This window comes from Diadema setosum, chromosome 15, assembly GCF_964275005.1.
Source record: "Diadema setosum chromosome 15, eeDiaSeto1, whole genome shotgun sequence".
Lineage (NCBI taxonomy): Eukaryota > Metazoa > Echinodermata > Echinoidea > Diadematoida > Diadematidae > Diadema > Diadema setosum.
The window spans coordinates 21351806-21375021 of NC_092699.1; the positions used below are offsets into that span (position 1 = coordinate 21351806).

At 35.9% G+C, this 23216-nt stretch overlaps 1 protein-coding gene across 1 annotated transcript in view; it reads right to left on the reverse strand.

Moving 5' to 3' along the window:
- Positions 1 to 866: 866 nt before the first annotated feature.
- LOC140238590 (basement membrane-specific heparan sulfate proteoglycan core protein-like) overlaps positions 867 to 23216 on the reverse strand; it is a 232048-nt gene continuing 209698 nt past the window's right edge. Inside the window, exons 65-77 of the mRNA XM_072318491.1 lie at positions 22947 to 23162; positions 21029 to 21124; positions 19945 to 19995; positions 15882 to 16103; positions 14859 to 15103; positions 13603 to 13777; positions 11963 to 12097; positions 10378 to 10459; positions 8935 to 9010; positions 8131 to 8201; positions 5626 to 5709; positions 4885 to 4988; positions 867 to 4258 (exon numbers count right to left, since the gene is read on the reverse strand). Of these exons, the coding sequence (XP_072174592.1) occupies positions 4095 to 4258; positions 4885 to 4988; positions 5626 to 5709; positions 8131 to 8201; positions 8935 to 9010; positions 10378 to 10459; positions 11963 to 12097; positions 13603 to 13777; positions 14859 to 15103; positions 15882 to 16103; positions 19945 to 19995; positions 21029 to 21124; positions 22947 to 23162 (1721 nt within the window). The 3' untranslated portion in view covers positions 867 to 4094. The remainder of the gene's footprint in view (positions 4259 to 4884; positions 4989 to 5625; positions 5710 to 8130; positions 8202 to 8934; positions 9011 to 10377; positions 10460 to 11962; positions 12098 to 13602; positions 13778 to 14858; positions 15104 to 15881; positions 16104 to 19944; positions 19996 to 21028; positions 21125 to 22946; positions 23163 to 23216) is intronic.

Here is a 23216-nt window from a genome sequence, read left to right on the forward strand (position 1 = left end):
TATGGAGAAAAAAGTGAAATTTTAGCACATTTCACTTGACCTTTGATCTTCAACCCATGATCCATGACCCACAATTTGCCAAAATTTGACCTTTGACCCCCTTGACCCAAAAAGTAAAAAAACAAGATCACTGTCAGCCAGTAAATGCATATGTGCTACATTAAGTTTCATGAAGAAACATGTACCTTGAACCATTTCTGAGATGTATGGAGAAAAAAGTGAAATTTTAGCATATTTCACTTGACCTTTGACCTTCAACCTATGATCCATGACCCACAATTTCCCCTAAATAATTTTTATCTGGTAATGCATGTATACACTAAATTTCAAGAAAAAACATGAGGCATTTCCTAGATTTGGATAAAAAAGTGAAATTTTAGTATTTTTACTTGACCTTTGACCCCCATGGGCCAAAACTTGCCGTACACAATCTTTACCTGGTAATACTTGTATACACAAAGTTTCATTGCATAGATATTGGGGGGGGGGGGGGAATAGTGAAATTTTAAAAATTTGACCTATACCTTTGACCTTGAGCATGTGCAACCAATAGTTGATAGGCACAACTTGATCAACTCATACTTACAATATACATAAGTTTCATTAAAGTTTCATTTGGATACCTTAAATGGTTCTTAAGTTATGCTGATTATCTCATGAACAAGGTAGCAGGTTGACAGACAGATGGACGGATGGTCAGAGAAACTGAAAACATAGCACCTCTATGCACTTCATGGTGGGGGCATAAAAAAGAAACAGCAAAAATTCAGTGTATAAATGTTTCAGTTTATGTTCAATGCTTGACAACAAATGTCACAAGAAATACCATGCAGGTAAATAAAAATTCAAACCCAAATTCTCAGTGGGAAATTTTCAACGAGGTTTTATTGTATCGGACAGTTCATTTATCCACAGTAAATGTTATCGTTTTACAAACATCACTGTGTAATAATTCTTTGATACATAAAATGTGAGTGCAATTACCATCTCCAGCTAAATTTTTGTTCCCACAACGTGTCACAATTGATTTTGCATGCCCTTCAGATGCTAACAACAACCACACTCTATGATAGAGTGTGAATAAGTTATTTTTGAAAGAACCATGGTTGTATCAGCCATTGCAAAACTGACCAGAATTATTACCTTTGCTGAGAAAAAGAAATACTGTTCTTGCAGCAGATAATGAATTGAACAAATACAATGAGCATCTCTTTATTGTCTCTCTTCTTGTATGCCTAATAAAAACATACACCCTCCCATTAAATAGATCAGCACCATGATAATTTGTGTATATAAGTTGTACAACAAAAACTGCACAATCAATACATAACTTTTGCATCAAGCTATACATGCGCATGTAAATCAATGTTGCTTATACTTGAGGCACAGGCTTTTATTATGATTGTTTCGAAGCTACTTCATTGATTAATTACCAGAATTCAAATATCTATGATTTGGTTTGGTTCTTGTTTGCATATTCAACATGACTAAAATACACACCTAAAATCTACACATGAATCATATGACAAATATAAGCAGGTAAAAAGAGATGAAAAATACATTCTTTGCAATGCTGATGATTAAAAAAAAAAAAAGGATGCTGCATCTTAAAACAGGCAAGTCTTATAAGTTCATGCCTCATACAAAACACAAGCTTGAATTTTCCAAAAGCAGTTGTAACACTTCACTAAACAACAAAGTGATAAAAGATTTTTTTTTTCTCTACATGAATCACATGTTACAATAATCAATTTGCTCAAATAGCACTGTGTACAGGAAGTTTGTTTGATTTCATCTCACAGAAGAAAAAAGTGCAGCATGTGTGAGAAGCACCAGGAACACTACCCTCTGGAGTGCTCCCTACAATGGGGTGAAATGACCCTGGTCTGATGGAGGTAACACATGGAATAAATTGCTGACAAAAAACATTGTTATAATATATGTTTCAATGAGACAACAAGACTTGTCACACCAAGTCTCAACGTCTTTTCATGCAAAGTATGGAGGACAATTGATGCTATGTGGGTTATGAAACAGATGTGAAGGCAACAACACAATATCATACCTACATTTGTATATGAAATCAAAAGAACACATGTTTTGGGACCACTGTGAAATTGAACACATAGAGGTCTATTTGGAGGGTATCTAAACAGAGCTTATCCTGGTTCCTGTGAGATGACTGAACATGGGGAATGCCACTGTTCGGCTACCAGCCCACAGAGAGGTTAGCTCTCAGCCACTGTGGGACATTGAGATCCTGTTCATGGAAATATAAACTGTACTCTGAAATTTATCATCTAATAATCTGCACTAAAATGCTTTGAATATAAAACAATAGCTCACTTGAGCCTCTGGCCAGTGTGAGATAAAAAGGGGGGAGGACTATAATACAAGGGTAAATATGGAAAATGTCACATGCAATGTGACTAAAGTTTTCAATGCAGAGCACTTTCACTTCTTGTTTGTTGCTTGGCTTTGCAATGGTACAGGGGAACCTTGTTGTAATAAGGACATCAAAAACCATGACACCTCATCATATCACTTTTCACCTTCCACACATGCTTGTAGAGTATTGTGTGAGAACAAAGCATTTTGGGGGGGCGGGGCAGCTTTGAGGGCCTATGGGGGACATGGTATCAATTTGTATCACACTCTACCTGCCAAGTACACTGCATTTAGATAATTTGACCCTGCAGTTAAAAAAACAACTAAGATTAAAGTATTAAAAAACTGGCCCACAATTCGGTACCGCCTGACCCCTGGATCTCTATAAATGAGCCTGAAAGTACATTCACAAATGTATTTACTTCAATCTTTTTTTTTTTCTTCTCCTTCTTCTTCTCTAATTAGGGGTTCTGGAGTCCATGAAATGAATATGTATTGTAACCCTTGTGATAATGCCGGCCAAGTCTGTTAACAAATTTGACCATGTGTTTTCAAGAAGCAGGAAAAAAATTGGGTTCTAACTAGGTTCCATTGAAACCATTATTGGATATAACAAGTCATGCCTGGCTTGATTTAGCACCATATTGGAAAGTAATTTTTGGCCTTTGAGTAAGACTGAGTGTAGATAATGTCAAGGGTTGACAGTTCATACTAACTTCAACTCATTACCCACTTAACATGCTTTCTGTGAGAAGCATAATCTGTTCTATTAATTCTTGTTCTTTGTATGAAATCTGCATACACACATTTAGTACTTCACAGAATATACATAAGACATTAAATAAGGAAGGCACATACAACAAAAAATACAAACATGTATATTTCATGCTCCTCCACAGAAAACTCAATAGCTGATATGTACAAGAAGTTTATAAAAATGTGATGTGCCTATTCAGCAACATCGAGATAACTACATGGGATACATCAATAAATTAATATACAGCACCAGATTTTGTTTTCGATCAAATCAACTCTGAATTTTGAATATTCCACATCCATAAATGTTAGTTAGAATCCTAACGATGTTAACATCACATGTACTTAGAAAAAACATAAGTAGTAAATAGTGAAATGCTGTCTTTTATCTCCCATACACAACAGGAAGAGCAGGCTGTCAATAAATGAGTTCTAAAATGTTGAAAACCACAAAATACCTTAAAAATATTGTTTACTAAAGAATCTAAGACATAAAATTTAAGATCAAATTGTGTAAAATAATATAGATAACTAGAACACTAACTTCCCCTAAAATACTCTACTTATGTCTGCATATTGACAGAAATATTGGTCTCTGCTTATTTCAATCGAATGTAAATAATGCAGTATGACACGGGACCAGTAAATATGCATTGTAACTGGAAGTACCATTTTAAACTCTTTGAAGCAGATAACATTAACCTTGGCACCTTTTTTCCCCAAAAAAATTGACAAGTTTAAATAGAAAAGCTTGTGCAAGGTTATTCCATTTGTACTGATAAGAAACTAACAAACTTCTGAGACATATTTGCATAAACTATAGCCTGTATGTTCCCAAGTACATACTACAACCAGATATGATGCCTTGCAAAACAGAATTTGAGACAGTTATTCAACTTACAAAGGCACACCAAAAAAAGCAAGGAAATCACTACAAGTGTGAATCCTCATCAAAATTGACAGTTCTTTACATTAACTGCTGCAACTGCTTCTTCATACAGGTTCACATTGTGTGGGGCCTGTTCACCTGTCTGCATTCTGAGGTCTCCAAGGCAAGCCTCAGCACCTTGGGAATACTTGCCTCCTGTCAGGACCTCTACATCTGGTGCTGAACCTGGAAAAACAGGATAACCACATGGGAATTATCTCCTGATTTGATATCATTCTAATTGAGATAAGGTAAGTATACTTGAAAACATAATGATGAATGAGAATTGATAAAACATTCAGTAGATTTGATCAAACAAAATACACTTTCTCTAAAAATTATTCCACCATATATTTTATCGTAAAGATAATTAGAAAAAAAGAGGTACAAATTTAAAACTCTTTCAGCTGAACACAACAAAGAGTTTACTTACAGTTGAAAGTCTGATATTATCACAATGCTTGGCGTTTGCATAGTCAAGACCAATGTAGCCAATTACATTGTATATAACTAAACAGGTGTACCTGCTCATTTAGGAATAAAAAACAACAACAACAACAAAACAGACTGCATTGAGTGGTATATCCCCCACTCCTTATAAACTGAAAATGGTTAGATATTTATTGTCAGTCTATGCTTCTGAATTCTTGCCTTTTTAGCTTTCTTTCTCTCCCCCCCCCCCCCTCTCTCTTGTATGCTATCTCACCAGGATTTATGTTTGCAATACCTTACAAGAATGAATGAACAGCAAAGTCAGGCAACTTTTACCAGCAACTTCATGTACATAAAAGTCATACCAGTAGAAATCTTACCAAGGAAGATTGATCCCTTGACATTAAGCATTTGAAGATCACCACCAGACTGGCCCCTGACTGAATCTTCTTCATCCACCATCAGAGTTCCTTGCTGCCCACGCCTTAGAGTGTGAATAAATTGATGCCAGGCTCGATCATTGATGATTTTTACAGTAATGTGCATTGCTTGTAAGTGGAGACATGACGGAAATCTTGCCACAGTTTCAACCAGAACATTTGATCACTTGAGTGGTATCTGACATAAGATTGTTGTGGTCTACATGTATATATTAAATTATTTCAATAAAATAGGCAAAAACCCCCACAATTACATAAAAAGGGCAAAAAATTAATAAGACGAACGAAGCAATGGTGATAAATTCACCCAACACGCTACTACTGCTCTGTGAGACATCTGCATGAATATTGATAAATACATGTAGAAAGCAGAATATGTTACAATAGGAACTTAGGAGAAATGCAAGTTCAAAAATGCTATCGCTGCCCCTTCTACTTCAGTTTTTTTCAAGAGTCAAGTGAAATAACTGTCATTGCTTTGATAACTGCATTGTTTGCTCAATTTTGCACTCTAATTGTTTTCTTTGTTCAAGCTCATCTGAATAGGCAATTATAGGTTCAACCCAGCAGAATTACAATGACAGGGAGAGGAAATTTCATAAAACCAAGATCAATATGATGGACACTTCTTTTTGTTGTTCTCACATTCCCCATGCATGGCAAGTGGCGTACTACACTTACCTTGTAACTGTGATGTTGTGCAGGTTGCCATCATCAATCCTGACAGTAGACTCAATGTTGGCCTCACCACTGCCCAGCTGATAGCTACAATGATGACACAAAAACTCAAATTCTTGAACTCTATGCATGCTTTCCTCAATCCAACACCTTCAATTTGAATACTTTGTGGTGTCCACTGTACACCTGCACAGTATCACCCAAGTACCAAATAACCATGACAACAATATCCAAGAAACAATTCTTTTGCTGTTGTCCTAAAAGATGCCAGATGCATTTTGGTCGAAATTGACTTAACCCTATTCTAACTGGTGGGGGGGGGGTCAAATTGACCCCCCCTCGACGTTTCGCGCCACGATTTCGCAGCGCGCGAAGATTTTGCCGCGTCGTTTCACGACTTTTTTCATTGAAGTCTCCCGCATATTTTGTGACCAAAATTTGCGACGTCCGGGTGCACTGTTTTGAAGTTACGTAATGTTTTGCATATGCATGTCAACCAAAAAACAGCTCAAATTCGTGATATCATGTGCAAATCCAATGCAAATTGTGTTTTTTGGTTAAACTGATATAAATTAGATTATTTCAACTTTTAACCATTAAAATTAATCAATTCTAGTGTAGATAAGCCTGAAAAAGTGCCTGCAACAAATTTTGGCAAAAAAACAATAGAAAACAAAAGGTCGAAAAAACAATAGAAAACAAAAAAAAACAATAATATACATAAGAAATTAACAAAACAATAAAAAACAAAAGAAATTGATTTTGATTGTGCTATTTTTTTACACGCAAATTGTTTGATGTGTCTTGAGGAATTCTGACACAAAAATCTAGCAATCCTCCAGTCTTTTTAATGGAGTTATAGGTGAAAATATGATTTCATGCACAAATTTGCATAATTAATTTATTAAAAATAGAAAGGCAATATTTTTCTATTGTATGACCATGTAATCTTGTAGTTGACATCCAGTTCTATCTTCAGGCAAAATTTTGCGGTGATCGCGCGATTGGCGGCCGAGATCTGAAGGGGGGGTCAAATTGACCCCCCCTCAGTAAAAACTTGGTCTCAAATAGCCCAGTTAGAATAGGGTTAATATGTATAGTTTAAATCAAATCAATGTTTTAATCATAGTCCATGGACTAAAATAAATGTGATACTTGTACACTCTGCATATGCGAGTATCAGCAGGCATTCAATATTGGATGTCCTTTTGTGTACATAATGTGTCAAGTGCATTTTCCAAGCTGACATTTGCAGAATCCACAGACTTGATACAAACTCCCTTTGTGCATTCCAGCCTACATAATATGTTTTCAGCTTGTCAGTTCACCCATCTGTCTGAGATCTTCTAATCAAAGAATAAAATATTGATGGATTCCCTTCGTACCTGACTTACTGCACATGGTGAAGATGCATTTAGTTGCCATATATACCACAAATTTAGGAGGCGTTTTTTGGTGTTTTTTTTGCTAATCGGGACTATCCAACAATTTAGCAAGTGGTTAAAAATACAGCAATAAGATTTTTGGCAAAACCCCTAAAGGTCAAAAGTCATAGGTCATTGATCTTTGGCTACAAATTGATTTTTTTTTTTTTCCCAGCTGAAACTTCTTCTGGGAATATCGAGTAGTAATGTAATTGGTACGAAGGGAAAAAATGACACTTCTCTGAAGTGAATGTGGTGAGAGGTGAAAGGTCACAGTTAAAGGTCACTGTACCATAGCAAAATTAAAAGGGTCAATTCCAGGAACAGATGGACAATCATTTCCACGAAACAGTAGTGGTGAAAGTTTAAAGGTCAAGATCAACAGGGAGACAAAAAATGTGACTTCCAGCAATCATCTCAGCTAGAAATGTCTTCTGGTGATGTAAGCAGAAATGCAGAAATGAATTGATGATTGATGACATCACTGGTCATAGGTTGAAGGTGACGATCATTGGTCACTATACTTTTAAAATGTCATGTTGTGGGAGCAAATTTCTCTGGGTATCAGCATCATAATGTAATTTTGTGTAATGGATACAAATTAATTGATAAGTATTCCTTTTGGGCAAAGAGTGCTGGGGGTTAATCCTTGGTCTGTGGACAAGATCAATGAGCTTTATCTAAATGCAAATGTAGGGTCATATACCTGTGGAAATGTAGTGGCTGCATTAGTGGCAGGGACATCCTAGTCAAGTGAAAGTGGCAGTCAAATTGCTTATTTTTATAAGAAAGATTCTAAAGAAATTCCAATTGTGTAGACTGATTTTCATAAACATTTACTTTAAAAAGCTTACATTTAATCATACATAAACAGTATTTTCACTTTTGTAAAAATTCCTCCCATCACACTATCATCAAATATGTGAGCTGACAAGGTACTAAAAAGCTTTCAGGCCGGGGTGTCTACACCAGCAGACATTCACAGTTGTATGATTACGGATAAAACAGTGTTGTTACTGTCACAAACATAAACAGAATGGACCACATACATTAATTGACTGGATCAACTGTCACAGCTATTTACCTGAATACAATGTAACCATCCCGAAGACCAACAGCTATAAAGTCTTGCCGTTGTCCAGATGAACCTTCGGCCTTTGTAAGAAAGAATATAGAGGATGTTCACAAACTTCATTGACACAAACTTCATTTACATCGATGAAGGTTGCAAAACTTTTTTTTTCCTTTTCAAGGATGAAAAAAACTTTATGGAATTGACAAAAAATATACGAAGGAGAGATTGTTCATACCCTTGATATGTATACTGGGTGTAGAGTTTTTTTAAAAGTACCTGAATGCTACAGGGCAATTGAAGGGGGATTTAAATACATAAAAATAATGCAGAAAATTATTGCTCACCCATTCCCACATAACAACTGTACATGATGTAAACAAGGTTATTGTGGTAACTCAATTACCACTGAAAACTCATAATCATTGCATTACTGAATCATGTTATTTCTGTCAATGATATTAATATGGAGGAGGAGGAACATGATAAGATAGCTAGCAGGCATTTGAGAAAAAAACCCAGTTGGTGCAGAAGTTGCAATATCTCTTCATATTTTCCGCTTATCTAAATGGTTGTTGGAAAGTCTTTCTTATTTTTCCTTGTCAATGTTTCCATGTCTGACATGAAAAGAAGACCAAAATGACATAATTTGATTCTGCAATTTCTCCTAATCTTGTCTGTGCTCTCTAGCAGATGCTAGGCCTTAACAACTAATTCGCTACTTATCCTTGTACTATGCCATCTAATTAGATTAAATCTAATAACTCTTCAGAGTGTATACTTCTAAAGATAAACTGATCCTACACAAATACTTACGACACCCTGCCACAGGATCAAGCCATCAGTGGAGCTTGTCACCAAGCTGAATCCAACAACTTCTTCAAGATTACTCCTGTAATTGAAAGTGTTGTAACAAATGGTACACCCAATCAGTAATACCTCTTTCTCTAATTGTGAATTGCAAAGCAAATTGAATGACTGACTTGAAAAAACTGGTTACATGTATGATCTAATATGTGTAAAAATGTAATCATGAAAAACTTCATGCTATCATGTACTACAGCTGTATGTGTGTGCATATATGAGTGCTAGTGGATGTAATGTATAATCCAGAAAAAACAACAACAAACTTTTAAACTAGTATGGTTAAACATGCCTTTGCACATTTTTATTTGTATACATTTGTCTAAACAGCTAGTTAAATAGAAACATTTCTTCTTTGACACTATTTCTTGCCATTATATGTACTTATTCTACCTTACTTGATAATCACATAAACATACCACAATACTGCATACACATGTACCTGCTGTTCTTGTGTAACTTGAATCATGAGGAATATTTGTACAGATTTGAGTAATAGAATCTATTGTGGTCTAAGGTTGCTGGACCCTTTTTGCATATTGTCTTCATACTTAATGTCACCAAATGGAAGGCTCACAGCAAAATTGTTTTATGCTTTTTTTCTGATACCTAAGACACTTGGAGAAAGGAAGTAAATTTCATATCAAAATTCATGAGTGCCAAACACATATTTTACATAATTTCACCGAATCAATGAAAAACAAAACAAAACAAAACAAAACAAAAACAAAACAAGGGCACTCAGCATGACTCAACATAAATGTTAATTCAGCTTGCTTTTCTACATCACTTTACTCCATGAGTAAAGAATGTGCAAAATTATTTTGTTCTTATTGCTTTCAGTGGCTCTCTCTTATGTTTATGTATGCTCACTGAATTAAATTCACTACCTGTACTTTGGTTGACAATAATGCTCCAGACAGAGCACTGAAACTTCTTGATTTCACCCTAAACAGGAAGTAGCAATTTCTGTTACTTTACCACTAAGATACAGAAGCTGTGGTGAAAGGAACTTTTAGCTCATATCGGGGGTCATTGGCATATTAGAAAAAAAAAAACAATTAACAAGAGAGTTTTGTGCTGAGTATATCATCAAAACCTGAGCAGTCAATCTTCATCTGTTGGTCAACAGATTTTATCCATAACTAAGTTAAACATTATTCATCTTATGGATAGAGTGAGTTATTTTGACATATCCTTTCATAATATCTTCAATAATCTCTGCTTCTACTCAAACTTTAGAGAAAAACCACTTGTATACATCTAAACATATACCAGAATGTAATGATAATCTAAGCACTGTATATGAAAGCATGAGAGCAAGAATTAGTCATATATTGGAGTGATAGTGAAAACATGTTGCTGCCTGTTAATAAGTGATATATCCATAGTTACCTTTGTCTCCTTGATAAGAGTGTCTTAGGTAGCTTGATGTAGCTGGTTGCACTGAAGGCAGCACTGTAGCTAAATTGTTCAACTATTAAGAAAACAAGAAAGGTGACTCATCAACAAATCACTCAAATGAACAGTGTCATTTGCAATTAATCATACAAGATATCAAAGAAACATAGTCACAAAATATTACCACATAATGACAAAATTTTGTCAAGCATGTATGGACATAAATATTTGTTGCACTAACATTTTCCATGCCCCACAAAGCTACATTTTGTGTTTGAAATTCTAAGCATCTGCAGTGTGCAAGAAGTTTCTTCATGTTTGATTTTGTCCCATCCAAATGATCAAAAATAGACAGAAATTTGATAATGAACTATTCTGCAAAACAACAACAATCCATTAAGACAGCTCCTCACCACAAAGCAATTTGATTCCAATTCATATATGAGCCATATCCAAAGGGAGTAAACTAAAGTGTTGTACAAAGCACAATCCAACTAACTTAAGGAGTTGAAAAAAAAAAACCACACAAAAACCCCTCAGTGCATTTGTAAACAAGATACAAGTATGTTGACTGTGCACAAGCCACAAGTGCACACATATTTTCTGAATCCACAATTCCTTTTCTACTTCAACTGGTGAGAAGTGTTTATTTCATTGTTGAAATGTGGAAAATGCAAAAAAAAAAAAAAAAAAAAAATCCTGTCTGCAGACGCGCCACTTCAGATGCCATTATACATTTAACAGGAAAATATCACTACCAATCATTTACATGTACAATACAGCATTTTCACAATAAATGCCAACAAACTCTTTATTGCATCATGCGAAGTTAAAATGAATCAGTACCAGTCAAGTGAAACAATAAGATAAATTAAACACAAATTCATTTTGCCAAATGCTAAATGCATTATGAAATTTCAATTCAATGTCTTTTCTGTTGCTTTACATAATCACATGTATACACAAAATATATATGTTGCATTGACTTAATGAGACAATTTTTACATATTACTGTGTACATCATCTGCCTTGGCAACCACTATCAAGCTAGTCTTGCACTTGTTTAAAAGGTACATTTCAAACTTTTAATAATATTCCAATTCATCGATGTAATTATGAGTATGCATAGGACCTATGTCACAAACAACAACAACAACACCACTGCCATACCTGCCAACATTTCAAGATGAAATATCTTACTCGTGGACTGCAAAAATCTTATTTTATATGCAAACTGAAGTTAAAAATCTTACTTTCGGTCAAATCTTCAGAAAATACACATGAAAGGTACAATGTATATCTAAATATTTTTCTAAAATCTGATTTCTCCGACAGAAAATCTGATTTTGCTATTTTTAACGTAAAAAATCTTACTGAATCTGATAAAATCTTACTAGTTGGCAAGTATGCACTGCACAGCTATCTGTTTAACTTAAGACACGAAAAATGTACATTAAATAAATGCCTCCTGCACCCTACGGGCGGAGGCATAAAAAAAAAAAAGTCTTGAAAACTCCAGGCTGCCACTTATTATGTTAAATCTCAGTGTTTATTCAGCTGGGGTTACATTTTGACTCACCATTCTGGCAAGATGTACCAGAGAAGCCAAGTGGACACAGACACATGTAGCCCCCATCTACTGGCTGACAGCTACCTCCGTTGGCACAAGGCTGGTCCACACTGCACAGTCCAGCTACAGACTCACAGTGGCGACCTATAACAAGAGTAACATGGATGATTTAAGAGACTCTGCCAGCAAGGCAGTCACAATGCTGCATTCATTGACTGGATTTTGTGCTGTATATAACATTAGTTACTTTTCATTACAACTGATTGTATTGTGATGATTTAGTGCCTTTTATGAGTAATCTCATGGGAGTACATTGCAAGTGATGATTGTACTCTTAATATTACTGCCACTTGGGGAAAGAGAGAGAGAGATAGAGAAAAGACAAATAGCTAGAAATGTCGCTATGGCGACTGGTATGCCTCCGCCATAATGCATGATTCTCCCAATAAGTGTATTGTACAATGTCTTCACAATGTGTGATGACAGTTTCACACAGCTGGCAAAATAATGAAATGACAGGTTTGTCAGAAATGTCTTAAATGTTCACTTTCCTTGAACTAGATTTGCTATAATTGTCTTAGAGTGCAGGACACTGGTACATGTATTTGGGGAATTGAGGATTTTTACTTGACTTTTGACCGACCCTTATATGAAATTTATGCACTGAGTAATTTTCAAGGTATGAAGAAAAAGTGTAACTACAGTATAAAATAAATAGTGAAATTTTGAGGAGTTGACCTTGACCTTTGACCCCCTACTTACCCATGACCCCTAAATTCCCTAGATAATCACTATCAGGTAGCGCATGAGTGTGTACCAAGTTCCATGAAGATACATTGAACCATTTGTGAGAAAAGTGAAATTGTAACATTTTCACCAGACCTTTGACCTTTTGACCTTATGACATGAAACTCTCTCTGGAGAATCTTTACCCAGTAGTACATGTCTACACTAAGTTTCAAGAAAATACCTTTGGGCATTGCATAGATATGGGGGAAATAGCAACATTTATAGCATTTGACTTTGACCTTTTGACCTTTGACCTCTTGCCAATTTCACTAAAAAACTACTCAACTAATTGCCCCATCATACTTCATCCTTGGACCAAGTTTGGTGAAAGTTGCTTCATCCAGTTTTGAGTTATCACGGAAACAGATAAATATTAGGATTTGACCTTGCTCTTTGACCTTTGAACTCCATCCAATTTCACTCAAAAACTAATCAAGTAATTGTCCCATTCTATATCATCCTTGGACACAGTTTGGTGAAATTTGCTTGATCCAGTCTTGAGTTATTGCGTAAACAGATACAATTTCATGATTTGACCTTGACCTTTGACCTTGGCCTTCAGCCGATTTCACCCAAAATCTACTCAAGTAATTGCCCCATCATACTTTATACCTGGACCATGTTTGGTAAAATTCCAGTCAATATTACTCAAGTTATCGCGTAAAACAAATGCGGAAGGACAACCCGAAAACATAATGCCACCGGCACCACTTTGTAGTAGAGGCATAAAAATCGAACAACCCCCACTCAGACAATGACAAAGATTTTTTGACTTATGGTGGGGGGGGGGGGGTTAGTACCTTTCAGAACAGCAAGCCAAAGTGAATACTTTATGCACAACTTCTAGTGTATGAATCTACCTGTAAAGCCAGGGGCACATGTGCATGTGTACTCCAGGTTATCTTGAGATGGAGTGCAGGATGCACCATTCAGGCAAGGTTTTCTTTCACACAGCAGTTTGTCTGAACACTCCTCAATATTCACACTAGCTGATGCTCCTTCAATCAGATCCAAGGGAGAGCCATTGATTTCCACCTAGAAAAATAAAATTCATTGGAAATTATACAAGACTCCTGTAATTCTTCACACAGGCAAACTGTTATTGCAACCATAGAAAATAAAAACAAGTCATAACTGTTTCCATGTCAGGTTACAAGAAATGAAAAAACACACTACAACTCCTACATTGTATATAAGCGAGATTCAGACGTACACGAATTAAGCCTGCCACACACTATACGACTCACGCTCTATACCACCTTAAGACCATAAGACCCAGTCGTACGACCTGGCAACGCACACACTATACGACCTGACCTTACGAGTAGGCTTATGACTGTGCTGTCTTCAGCACATTTTACCAATGAGTATTAAAGCGCCGCACACTTCGTGCGCTTGCATTATACTGCATCTTGATTGGCTGAAAGCCCACAACCGGTTGTGGAAATTCGTTAACAGGTCAAATCTCTATGACTGGCACTAAGACCCAGTCATATGACTAAAACTGGCAAGGCTGGTGACGTCACACTTTCGGTCTTAGAGTCGTATGACCTGTCGAATCGTATAGTGTGCGGCGGGCTTTAGCGGGATACAATTCTCAAGATTTGCATTGCGATCGCAATCTCAAGATTTTTGCATGTGTGGACACAAAAATCCCCCAATTACCACAATCGACATCGCAATGCTAATCCCAAGAAATCTTGCGCTTATTTCTGAGATAGCACAATTCTTTGCCCAACGGTGACCATGTGAATGCTAGACTAATCTTGAGATCTTGTATCCTATTATTTAAAGCACACATCACAACAGCAGGTGCACCACAACACTGTGATGCACAAGAACAAAAGGGCAAAGAGAAGCGCAGGCAGTGAAGTGCACTGTATGTGCCAGTTTGGCAGATTTCATGCATACCCTGATTTGTTGGCAAATTATCATGATTGGCAATCAGCGGGATATTTCTGTCCGTGTGAACTCTTGCAAAAAATCTCGAGATTTGGATCATGATTTGCTTGACTTTACACTTTCATCAAGTCAACTTAAACACAGAATACAGACTCTCTCTAAATGACAACGGAATACGATTGTCATACGTTCTGTCATCAGAGCACATTCTCACCTCTGCCACACAGCCATCAAAGCCTTTGCTAATTCCAAGCTGGCGGGGCACTTCAGAAAATTGATCAATTCCTCCTAGATAGAGTGGCAGTCTCAAGTTCAAGCCTCTGCTACTGCCTGGTGACCTGCCCTTGACTGCTTCACTGCTGTCCAGCTGGAGAGATCCATCCTGCAGGTTGCGCTCCACCACTGCAGTGTACCATCGCTCATCTTCTATCAGCTCAGAACTCTCAATGACAGCTGGACCTATTATAATACCAAACCATTCAAATTCTCAATTCTGTTAGTGATAACTCCCTCTCTGCAGGCTAATCAGTACACACAAAGTACATAGCACTGCAGACAAACAGGCTCATATCATGAAAATAAAGAATAAGCAACAACCACTTTTAAGGATACCACCAAATGCATGTATACAATTTGAATTGGTTCACCATAACAGATTTCCTTGCATCACTAAACCAACGAAATAAAAGCTACAAATTAAAATTATCAGTTGAAAACTGGGATGTTAGTGTCAGACCGAAAATCATATATAACACATACCTGCCAACATTTCAAGATGAAATATCTTATCTTACTCGTGGATTGCGAAAATCTTATTTTATATGCAAACTGAAGTTAAAAATCTTACTTTCTGTCATATCCTCAGAAAATACACATGAAAGGTATATCTAAATATTTTTTAAAATCTGATTTCTCTGACAGAAAATCTGATTTTGCTATTTCTAACGTAAAAAATCTTACTGAATCTGATAAAATCTTACTAGTTGGCACGTATGTATAACATTGGAAGTATGTTACCCACTGAAATATGTGAAAAGGATATAATTTGGGGGAATATTGAAGTGTGATGACTCATTTGTGCCCTTGGCTCAGATGAGCGAAGAGCCTAGTAGTATCTGATGGCTCCTTTTGGTTTCTCATGAATTCCAATGATGAATTCAATCTGCTCAAGTTGCTAGAGTATTAAACTTCACACAGAATGACTACAGATGAGGCCCTGTAGTGTACATCCTCTCACCAGTGCCACTGTCATACTGGAAGACAAGCCTGCCATTTTTAAGGAAGAGTGCAATGTAGTCTCCTCTGCCCTGGGGGGCCTGGCCATTGAAAAGGAGCAGGCTGTCCACTGTGGTCCTGGCTTTGAACATGATGGCTATCTGAACTCGACGATGGCTGCTGGTCAGACCAGGATATGAGATGTAGGAATCTCCCTGAAAGGAAGGCTCTTCAACAGGCACTCCTACAATACAGAAAAACACAACAAAAACCAACAACTTCAGCTACTCTGTCAAAATCAGATCACTACTGTGACTAGCCATAATTTAGTCTCATATAAATTAAACAATTTATCTCATTGTCATACAATCCTTCCAGCTGAACTAATCAGATTCATGATTGTGAAGAGTACAATTTACACTCTAAATAACCCTACTTTCATGACTACATGTTATCTTACCAACACCTTGTGGAACCATAAAATCAGGAAAACTTTCATCAAATTCTTAAATACTGTGATCTCCTACAACATGCATGTCCCAAATCCCTCAATGCAGTGTAAGGACACTACCTCAGTTCACATATTGTGTGTCAAATTGGAAAACAGCCCTTGATCATCATTCATACAGATAAACACCATATACCACCCTGGTACATTGCACATGTACATGAACATAGCCAAACTTGATTCAATATTTCTAAATATTGCTTTAAAAAATATCAGTAGACATAAGTAGATAATATATATCCTGCTTCTTCTATGGGGAAAGGTAAAAAAACTGATTCTGAACCAAATTATTTTTCTTTTTTATATTGTCTTGATTTTTGGAAGCAAATACTAAATAACACTACAAACAACTAAGCATGTTACTTTGAAGATAATTAAAAAATGAAGTCAGATCTAAGGGTTCTTCTTATTATCTGCATGCCTAAAGATCTAACACAGATTATGCAGGTTCTCCCAACATTCAAAAAAGATCAGTGTCAAAGCATAACTGAATAACATAAATTACATGCGCATGTACTCAACTTGTTTTCAATTTGATGACAAATAAAAACAGGAGAAATTCATGCTCAGAAAGTAAGGAATGGGAGAAAAATGAGTTTATAACAGAATCAAAGAAATGCAAGAGAGGCTCTGGCAACATCCCTGTGTTGGAATGACAAAAAGTAAACCATGTCGTCACCCAAAGGCCCATGCTAATGATCCATGATGAGAGAAAACTGCAAGCCTGAGAAACCCTTTCCACAGCAAATGGGTGGAAGTGTATGTATTAAAGACCAAAGATTCCCATGTCATGCAAATACCAGTTATGAAGGCCCACACTGTGCATACGTACATGTAGATATATAACTGAGGTATAGTAAACAGTGCTCAAAAAAAAAAAAAAATTCAAAAAAAAAAAAGTGAACAAGTTCAAATTAAACTTTCTATCATTAACAATCAAAGAATGGGAAAAAAAATTAAGTAGAATTCAGCATTAAAATCAAAACTATTTTTTTCTCACTAAATTTCAAATGTTAACATCTGAAGCAATACACAAGTGATACACACGCGTACAAAATATACACTGTCAAGCACTGTACAACAGAGGCACGTAACAAAACATCATAATTATTATGTACAGTGTATCTCTGATAAGAAAACACTCTTCTTAATATCAAATATATAACTTTTATCAGCATAGTAATTCTCTGTTTCTATGGTCTTACCATCAATTACTTGAAAAAAAAATCAGAAGTTGGAATGAGAACATAATACTCTTATTCATGCTAATAGATTGCTGATTGCCTTATTTCAATGTGTGTGTTTTAATGTGTTATCTCTCTGATTATGTAAGTAAGACTTTGTAAAACATGGAATTTAGTGTTATATTTGTAATCACACAGCAATGGTGTTAGACCACATACAATTTTGGTGATAATGTCCTTTTTTTTGTCTTCATTTTCAGTCAGTCATGCCAATTTCACACACATTTACTTTACATTGTTTATCTGAGGATCATAAAAGGAGGAAGTTAGCAAATTTTGTTGAGGGGAAAGCACACATACTGCAACTCCATAAATGTAAGTCAAGGGGGAAAAACACAAAGAAATGAGCTCCTGTATGCAGTAAGTGCCACACAATTAGTACTGCCAGTTCCTTAACTATTACAAACACTGTTACAAGCTTGGAAGGCTATCAAAGTGCTAAGAGACATTAATGAATGTGCTACACAGAACATAAATGTCAACAGCTGTTATAATTCTATTTTGCAATGTAATACAGTGGTACATCACATCACTTCATGTACTGTTTACAGTTGTACTTCATATCAATATCATGCATAACTTTAACATGTGTGTTAACAATATTAATCAACACAAACATTCACTACTTAAAATTCACTTGTAGCCTTTTAATTGGTGCAAAAATGTGGAATATTTCTATCTTTTGATATATGAAACATAAATCATTTGATGAGTTCATGATAAAAAGCATAGATAAAATGGAAATCTCCGCTAACATCACTCCAGGCAGTAGGGGTAATATTGTTGACAAAGTATCTTCTATGATGCCTTGAGGAAAATATGGGCATTTGTCCGTAACATGAACAGACTTTACACATCCTCACATGAAAATGGATACTGGTTATACAGATGCGCAGTCACTGATAGAAATTTGCATCAAAGAGAAATACACTGGCAGTAAATAAGAATTTGGATTAAATGATCATGAATCATGGTCTTATCACAGGTCTTAACACTGCAAATGCTTTTTGGTTTGTACCATATACCTCTGTGTGGGGGACTTATATATTTTTAAAATGCAGTCAACTGCAGACATGTAATTTATTTGTACCAACGTGGAACACAGGCCCTATATAATACAACTGACTCATTGAAGGATGGTTTTGAAAAAAAAAAAAAGGAACAAAAAATTAAAGGGGGGGGGGCTCGCACATCTTTCATTTTTTCTTTTTATTTCTTTTATTTAAAAGATAATAAAGGGGGTGGGGGGCACATACCCAGTGTGCCCCTCCTGGATCCGCCACTGTAAATTCTACCTCAGAAGTTATTCTTTCATGTTTTGGGGTTCAGTAATCTTCTCAACATTCTTGAGGAACTGGTGTAGTCATTATATCAAAATCAAGCAGTGAGAATGCAGAGGTGGAAACTAACCGGCAACAACACATAATTATATTAATAAGTTAGGACTAGGAAACCTGCAAGGTCCACATCAGCAAAGAACAAAATTGAATTATGACAAGAAACAAATGTGCAGGTACATATAGCAATTGATGAATAACAAAAATGATGAATAAAACAAATAATCATTAATCAGTCGGGCACATCAGTTAGACTCTCTTCAGCTGACAAAATATGAAAATACAGTGTACATGTAAGGATAGCTGCAGGAAAATCATGAGGCAAAATTAGGATATTTGGGGTAATACACTATGGCACAGAACTTTCTTTGTCTGCATTCAAATGAGTGTCCATGATGAAGTGCACACATAACTCAAGGAAGTAAACAACTGCTTGATAAACTGTATATGTGTGTACACACAAAAGCAGAATAGGAAGTTTCTCAAGTATGTCATGTGTAACCCTGACTCTAATATGCTTGTGCAAAGCATTTCTTTGTTTACACTGTAAACTGAATAATTTATAAACTATTTTATTAGTTGTTTGCTGTATTTTGAAACATCGTAAGTTCATGTGGGGTGCAAGAAATAATGAAAACATTTTATCAAATACACCTTTTCATTGAGATCAAGCATATGTATTATACTTCACTAATCAAAGGGCAGTTTCTTGCTTTTTTTTTGTATTAACATGGACACTAATCTGATACTGAGCAGCTGCTTGAATACATGAGATGGTGTGTGAAGAAGTTAAGAAAGGAGAGTTGTAGAAAAAGGAAAAAAAAGTAGGATAGGAAGAGAAATGATCAGCAATGAAATGTTATTAAACACAGTGCACTTAAATAAACGAAAGGCAACAGCTAACAGTATGGCTATGAATCTGTCACAAATGGTGCATTATGTTTGCTTGCTTTCTTTTCTTTTCAACATTTCTTATAAAGACAAGACAACAAATACCATGATCGCCTTGCTGGAGCCCGTGGTTGAAGTCGGCTAAAAGTTCACCTTCTGATTCCAGGACAAATATGGATGTTAAAACAATATTTTAGAAAATGAACAAACACTGAGTAGAAGAAAGCTGTCATACTGCAGCATGCACAGTCTTAAGAATGTATTCGCTACTAAATTGATCACTACCAAAACAAACTATCTCAACCCACTCCAATAAATGCTATGCTGTTTAGGTTCCCATTACTGTCATTATTGGATTAACAATTATAATTTTCATTTACAATGTTACAAGCACAATAAGGACAATCTTGGTAATCTACTTTTAAACTATGTTGTATGCAATTATCACTTATTAAACATGTTTGGACAAAGAAAAACTGAAAGAAATATTTAAAATCACTTTGAAACTGATCAAATGAGTCAAAGATACATTGAAATGTGGTCTGCTTTGAGGTAAAACAACAGAAGAATTGATTTTTTTTTTTTTGGCTTAGTTTCAGTGTGTTCTGAGAAAACACAGTGAATATAATTGTACAAGAGGTATTGGTGAATTGAATGTGATTTTCCTACACACTTATGGAAAATAAGCTTCATCCCAGATAATGTTCTGAACCTCCTGGATCAATACAAAGAAATAAGATGCTGTGATTACTTTGCTACTGTAAAAGTGGAAAATTTTGTGCATTTTGCGCAACATGGAAGTAGTGTGAAAATAAAGGTGTGCAAATATTGTTGCATATTAAATGCAATCATAACTTTATCTCTGATTCCGCAGAATTAGAAAACTTGAAATTCATTTAATCCGCTGAGAAATTAAAATTGCCACTTTTAAGACATGTCTTGTGAAATGCAACCTTCTAAAATGGTAACTGCTCTAAGAAAAATCACACAGTACCAAATTTTCTTAAAATTGTCAATCTACAAAATCTGTCATTTTTTATGAAGATTGAAAAATGTCTAAATTATGTCAACATGCAAGACACAGTTGTCATAAAAAATGAAAAGATAAAGCTACATGAATATAGAGGTTGATGGTCAATGGACAGAGCATATCTACAACTTGCATGCTTTGATGTCTACATGGTCTCACCATTTTCACAAAATTCTCCCGATCGCCCAAGAGGACATTCACAATAGAAACCTCGGGGTCCAGAGTCTTCAACACATCGCCCTTCTCCACAAATACCTGCAATGTAACAATGTCAATAAAAATAAGACAAATGCAAGGTTGATAATATGACTGCCCATTTATTTTTGAATAACTCTATAATTTTTCTCAACAAACACCTGCAATACCACACAAAAAGTTCTTTTCCCCATCTGCCTGAAAAAAAAAAAAAAAAAAAAAATGATGATAACAATACAGGTACAACAAATGCCATTACAAGAACGTACAGTAAATGAGAGCAAGAAACTAAGCAGAGGGGTGAAGGTTGAGGTGTGAGTTTTCTTCAATTTGTCTCCCTCTACAAATAGAGGGAGACAAATTGAAGAAAAATCACACCACAAGAATGTAAATATCACCCTCTATCTTTTAGTGATGGTAAATTCTGTTATCTGTTATCTATTTAGTCAATCAACCATGCAGCATATCCAATTATATGTGAATGAGGTCACTGCTCTAATCGTATTTTGTCTTTCGCATTGTTCATACTGTTAATTTGTGCATATCAAAGCTGCGTGCACTTGAACTGTAACAATTTGATACTAGCTAATTTATATGAAAGAAAGACAAAAAAGCACAAGTGGTGGGTAGACTAAAAATTCTGAAATTTGAATCAGAGGTCTACGTTTTCATCAAAAATTCACCAATGAAATTACAGTACATATGTGACCGTACATCACAAAACGAACAAAAAGTCGCACACACTGATTTTGCGTGAGGACTGAATATAAGTGAAATGGGTCAACCTAGCCGCTCTTGACTTTTTCACATTTTCTGAAAGAACAAGTCTTCTATACATTATGCTAAAATTTGGGATCATAAAACGGGCAGGAAAGTGTGTTTTTTAGCAGTTTATTTCGAACATTTTTGGTAGAATAGTGTGATTAGGTGTGCCGTTAGAGTCCCCTTTTCATTTATGAAAAACCTTGTACACACTCTTCACTTTCAACTCTAATAACTTTTGAAAGGATAATGCTACTGCTTTGAAAGTTGGCATTAATTATGGACAGAATGTTTTAATGAGGCATGCTCAATTTCAGTTTAATCTAATAATCCCTTCATTGTTGTAACTCTGGTGGTCTACTTGCTATTTTTTTGTCCCATTCATAGCACAGCCAGCACGGCTTGGTAAAGATTAGGCGCTTGAATAGACCCTGTACTTCAGAGCCTCTTTTCTCGGTTCACACTTTTCCAGAGTGTGCGCTTTCTTTCCAATATTTGGATAGGTTTGGAGAGTCCATTTGATTTGCGTTATACATCATTTAAACGCTTGAAGTCTGCTCTTTCAGAATATGGTCTTAACTAAAAATTCATGTCTGGCGACTTTTTGTTTGTTTTGTGGTGCAGGGTCACATATAAAGATCAAATTGTTGCCCCCTGCTTGTTGTTATGTTGTACATGAAATATCTACAGTCAGACCATACATATTTTCTGCATTACTCATATGTGAACAAAGCAGGGGGTAATTAATAATCACTCTTTACATGTACATATACTGTCATACATACAGAAGGTATACTGTATACGCTATATACTAAGCGAATCTAATTTTTCGCAAATTGGGGCTTCCCGACAATGTCCAAGTGGTTAAATTTGTGATTATGCAGTACAATAATGAACAGAGAAATTTAAGCATGTAGACTGCTTTCATGTCAGGAATAGAGTTGATATTTGCCTGAATGGTGAATGGTGCCAGACCGCAAAACTTGCGAAAATAAAAACCTAATGAAATATATGGCATACACAGTAAAAGACTAATGGAGTATTACTGCCTTACTACATGGCACTTTTATGATTATGATTAGATGCCTATCTGTTTTCTTCCCACACACTGTTTCCTTACCAACAGTACAAGCCTGAGAGGTGTCTGTGCATTGATCACCACTAAAGCCTTCAGGGCAGAGGCAGCGGTAGCCATACTCTGATTGGGCCTCTTCACACACTCCTCCATTGGCACAGGGGTTTCCTTCACATGTTGGACACTGCTCTACTCCCACAATGGTTCGAGCACTGTCAAGCACCATCTCAACATCATCAATTATCAGCTGGCTGACACAACCTGGAAGCAGAACAATGGTACACACAGAGATATGAGTCATGACCTATAGATTAC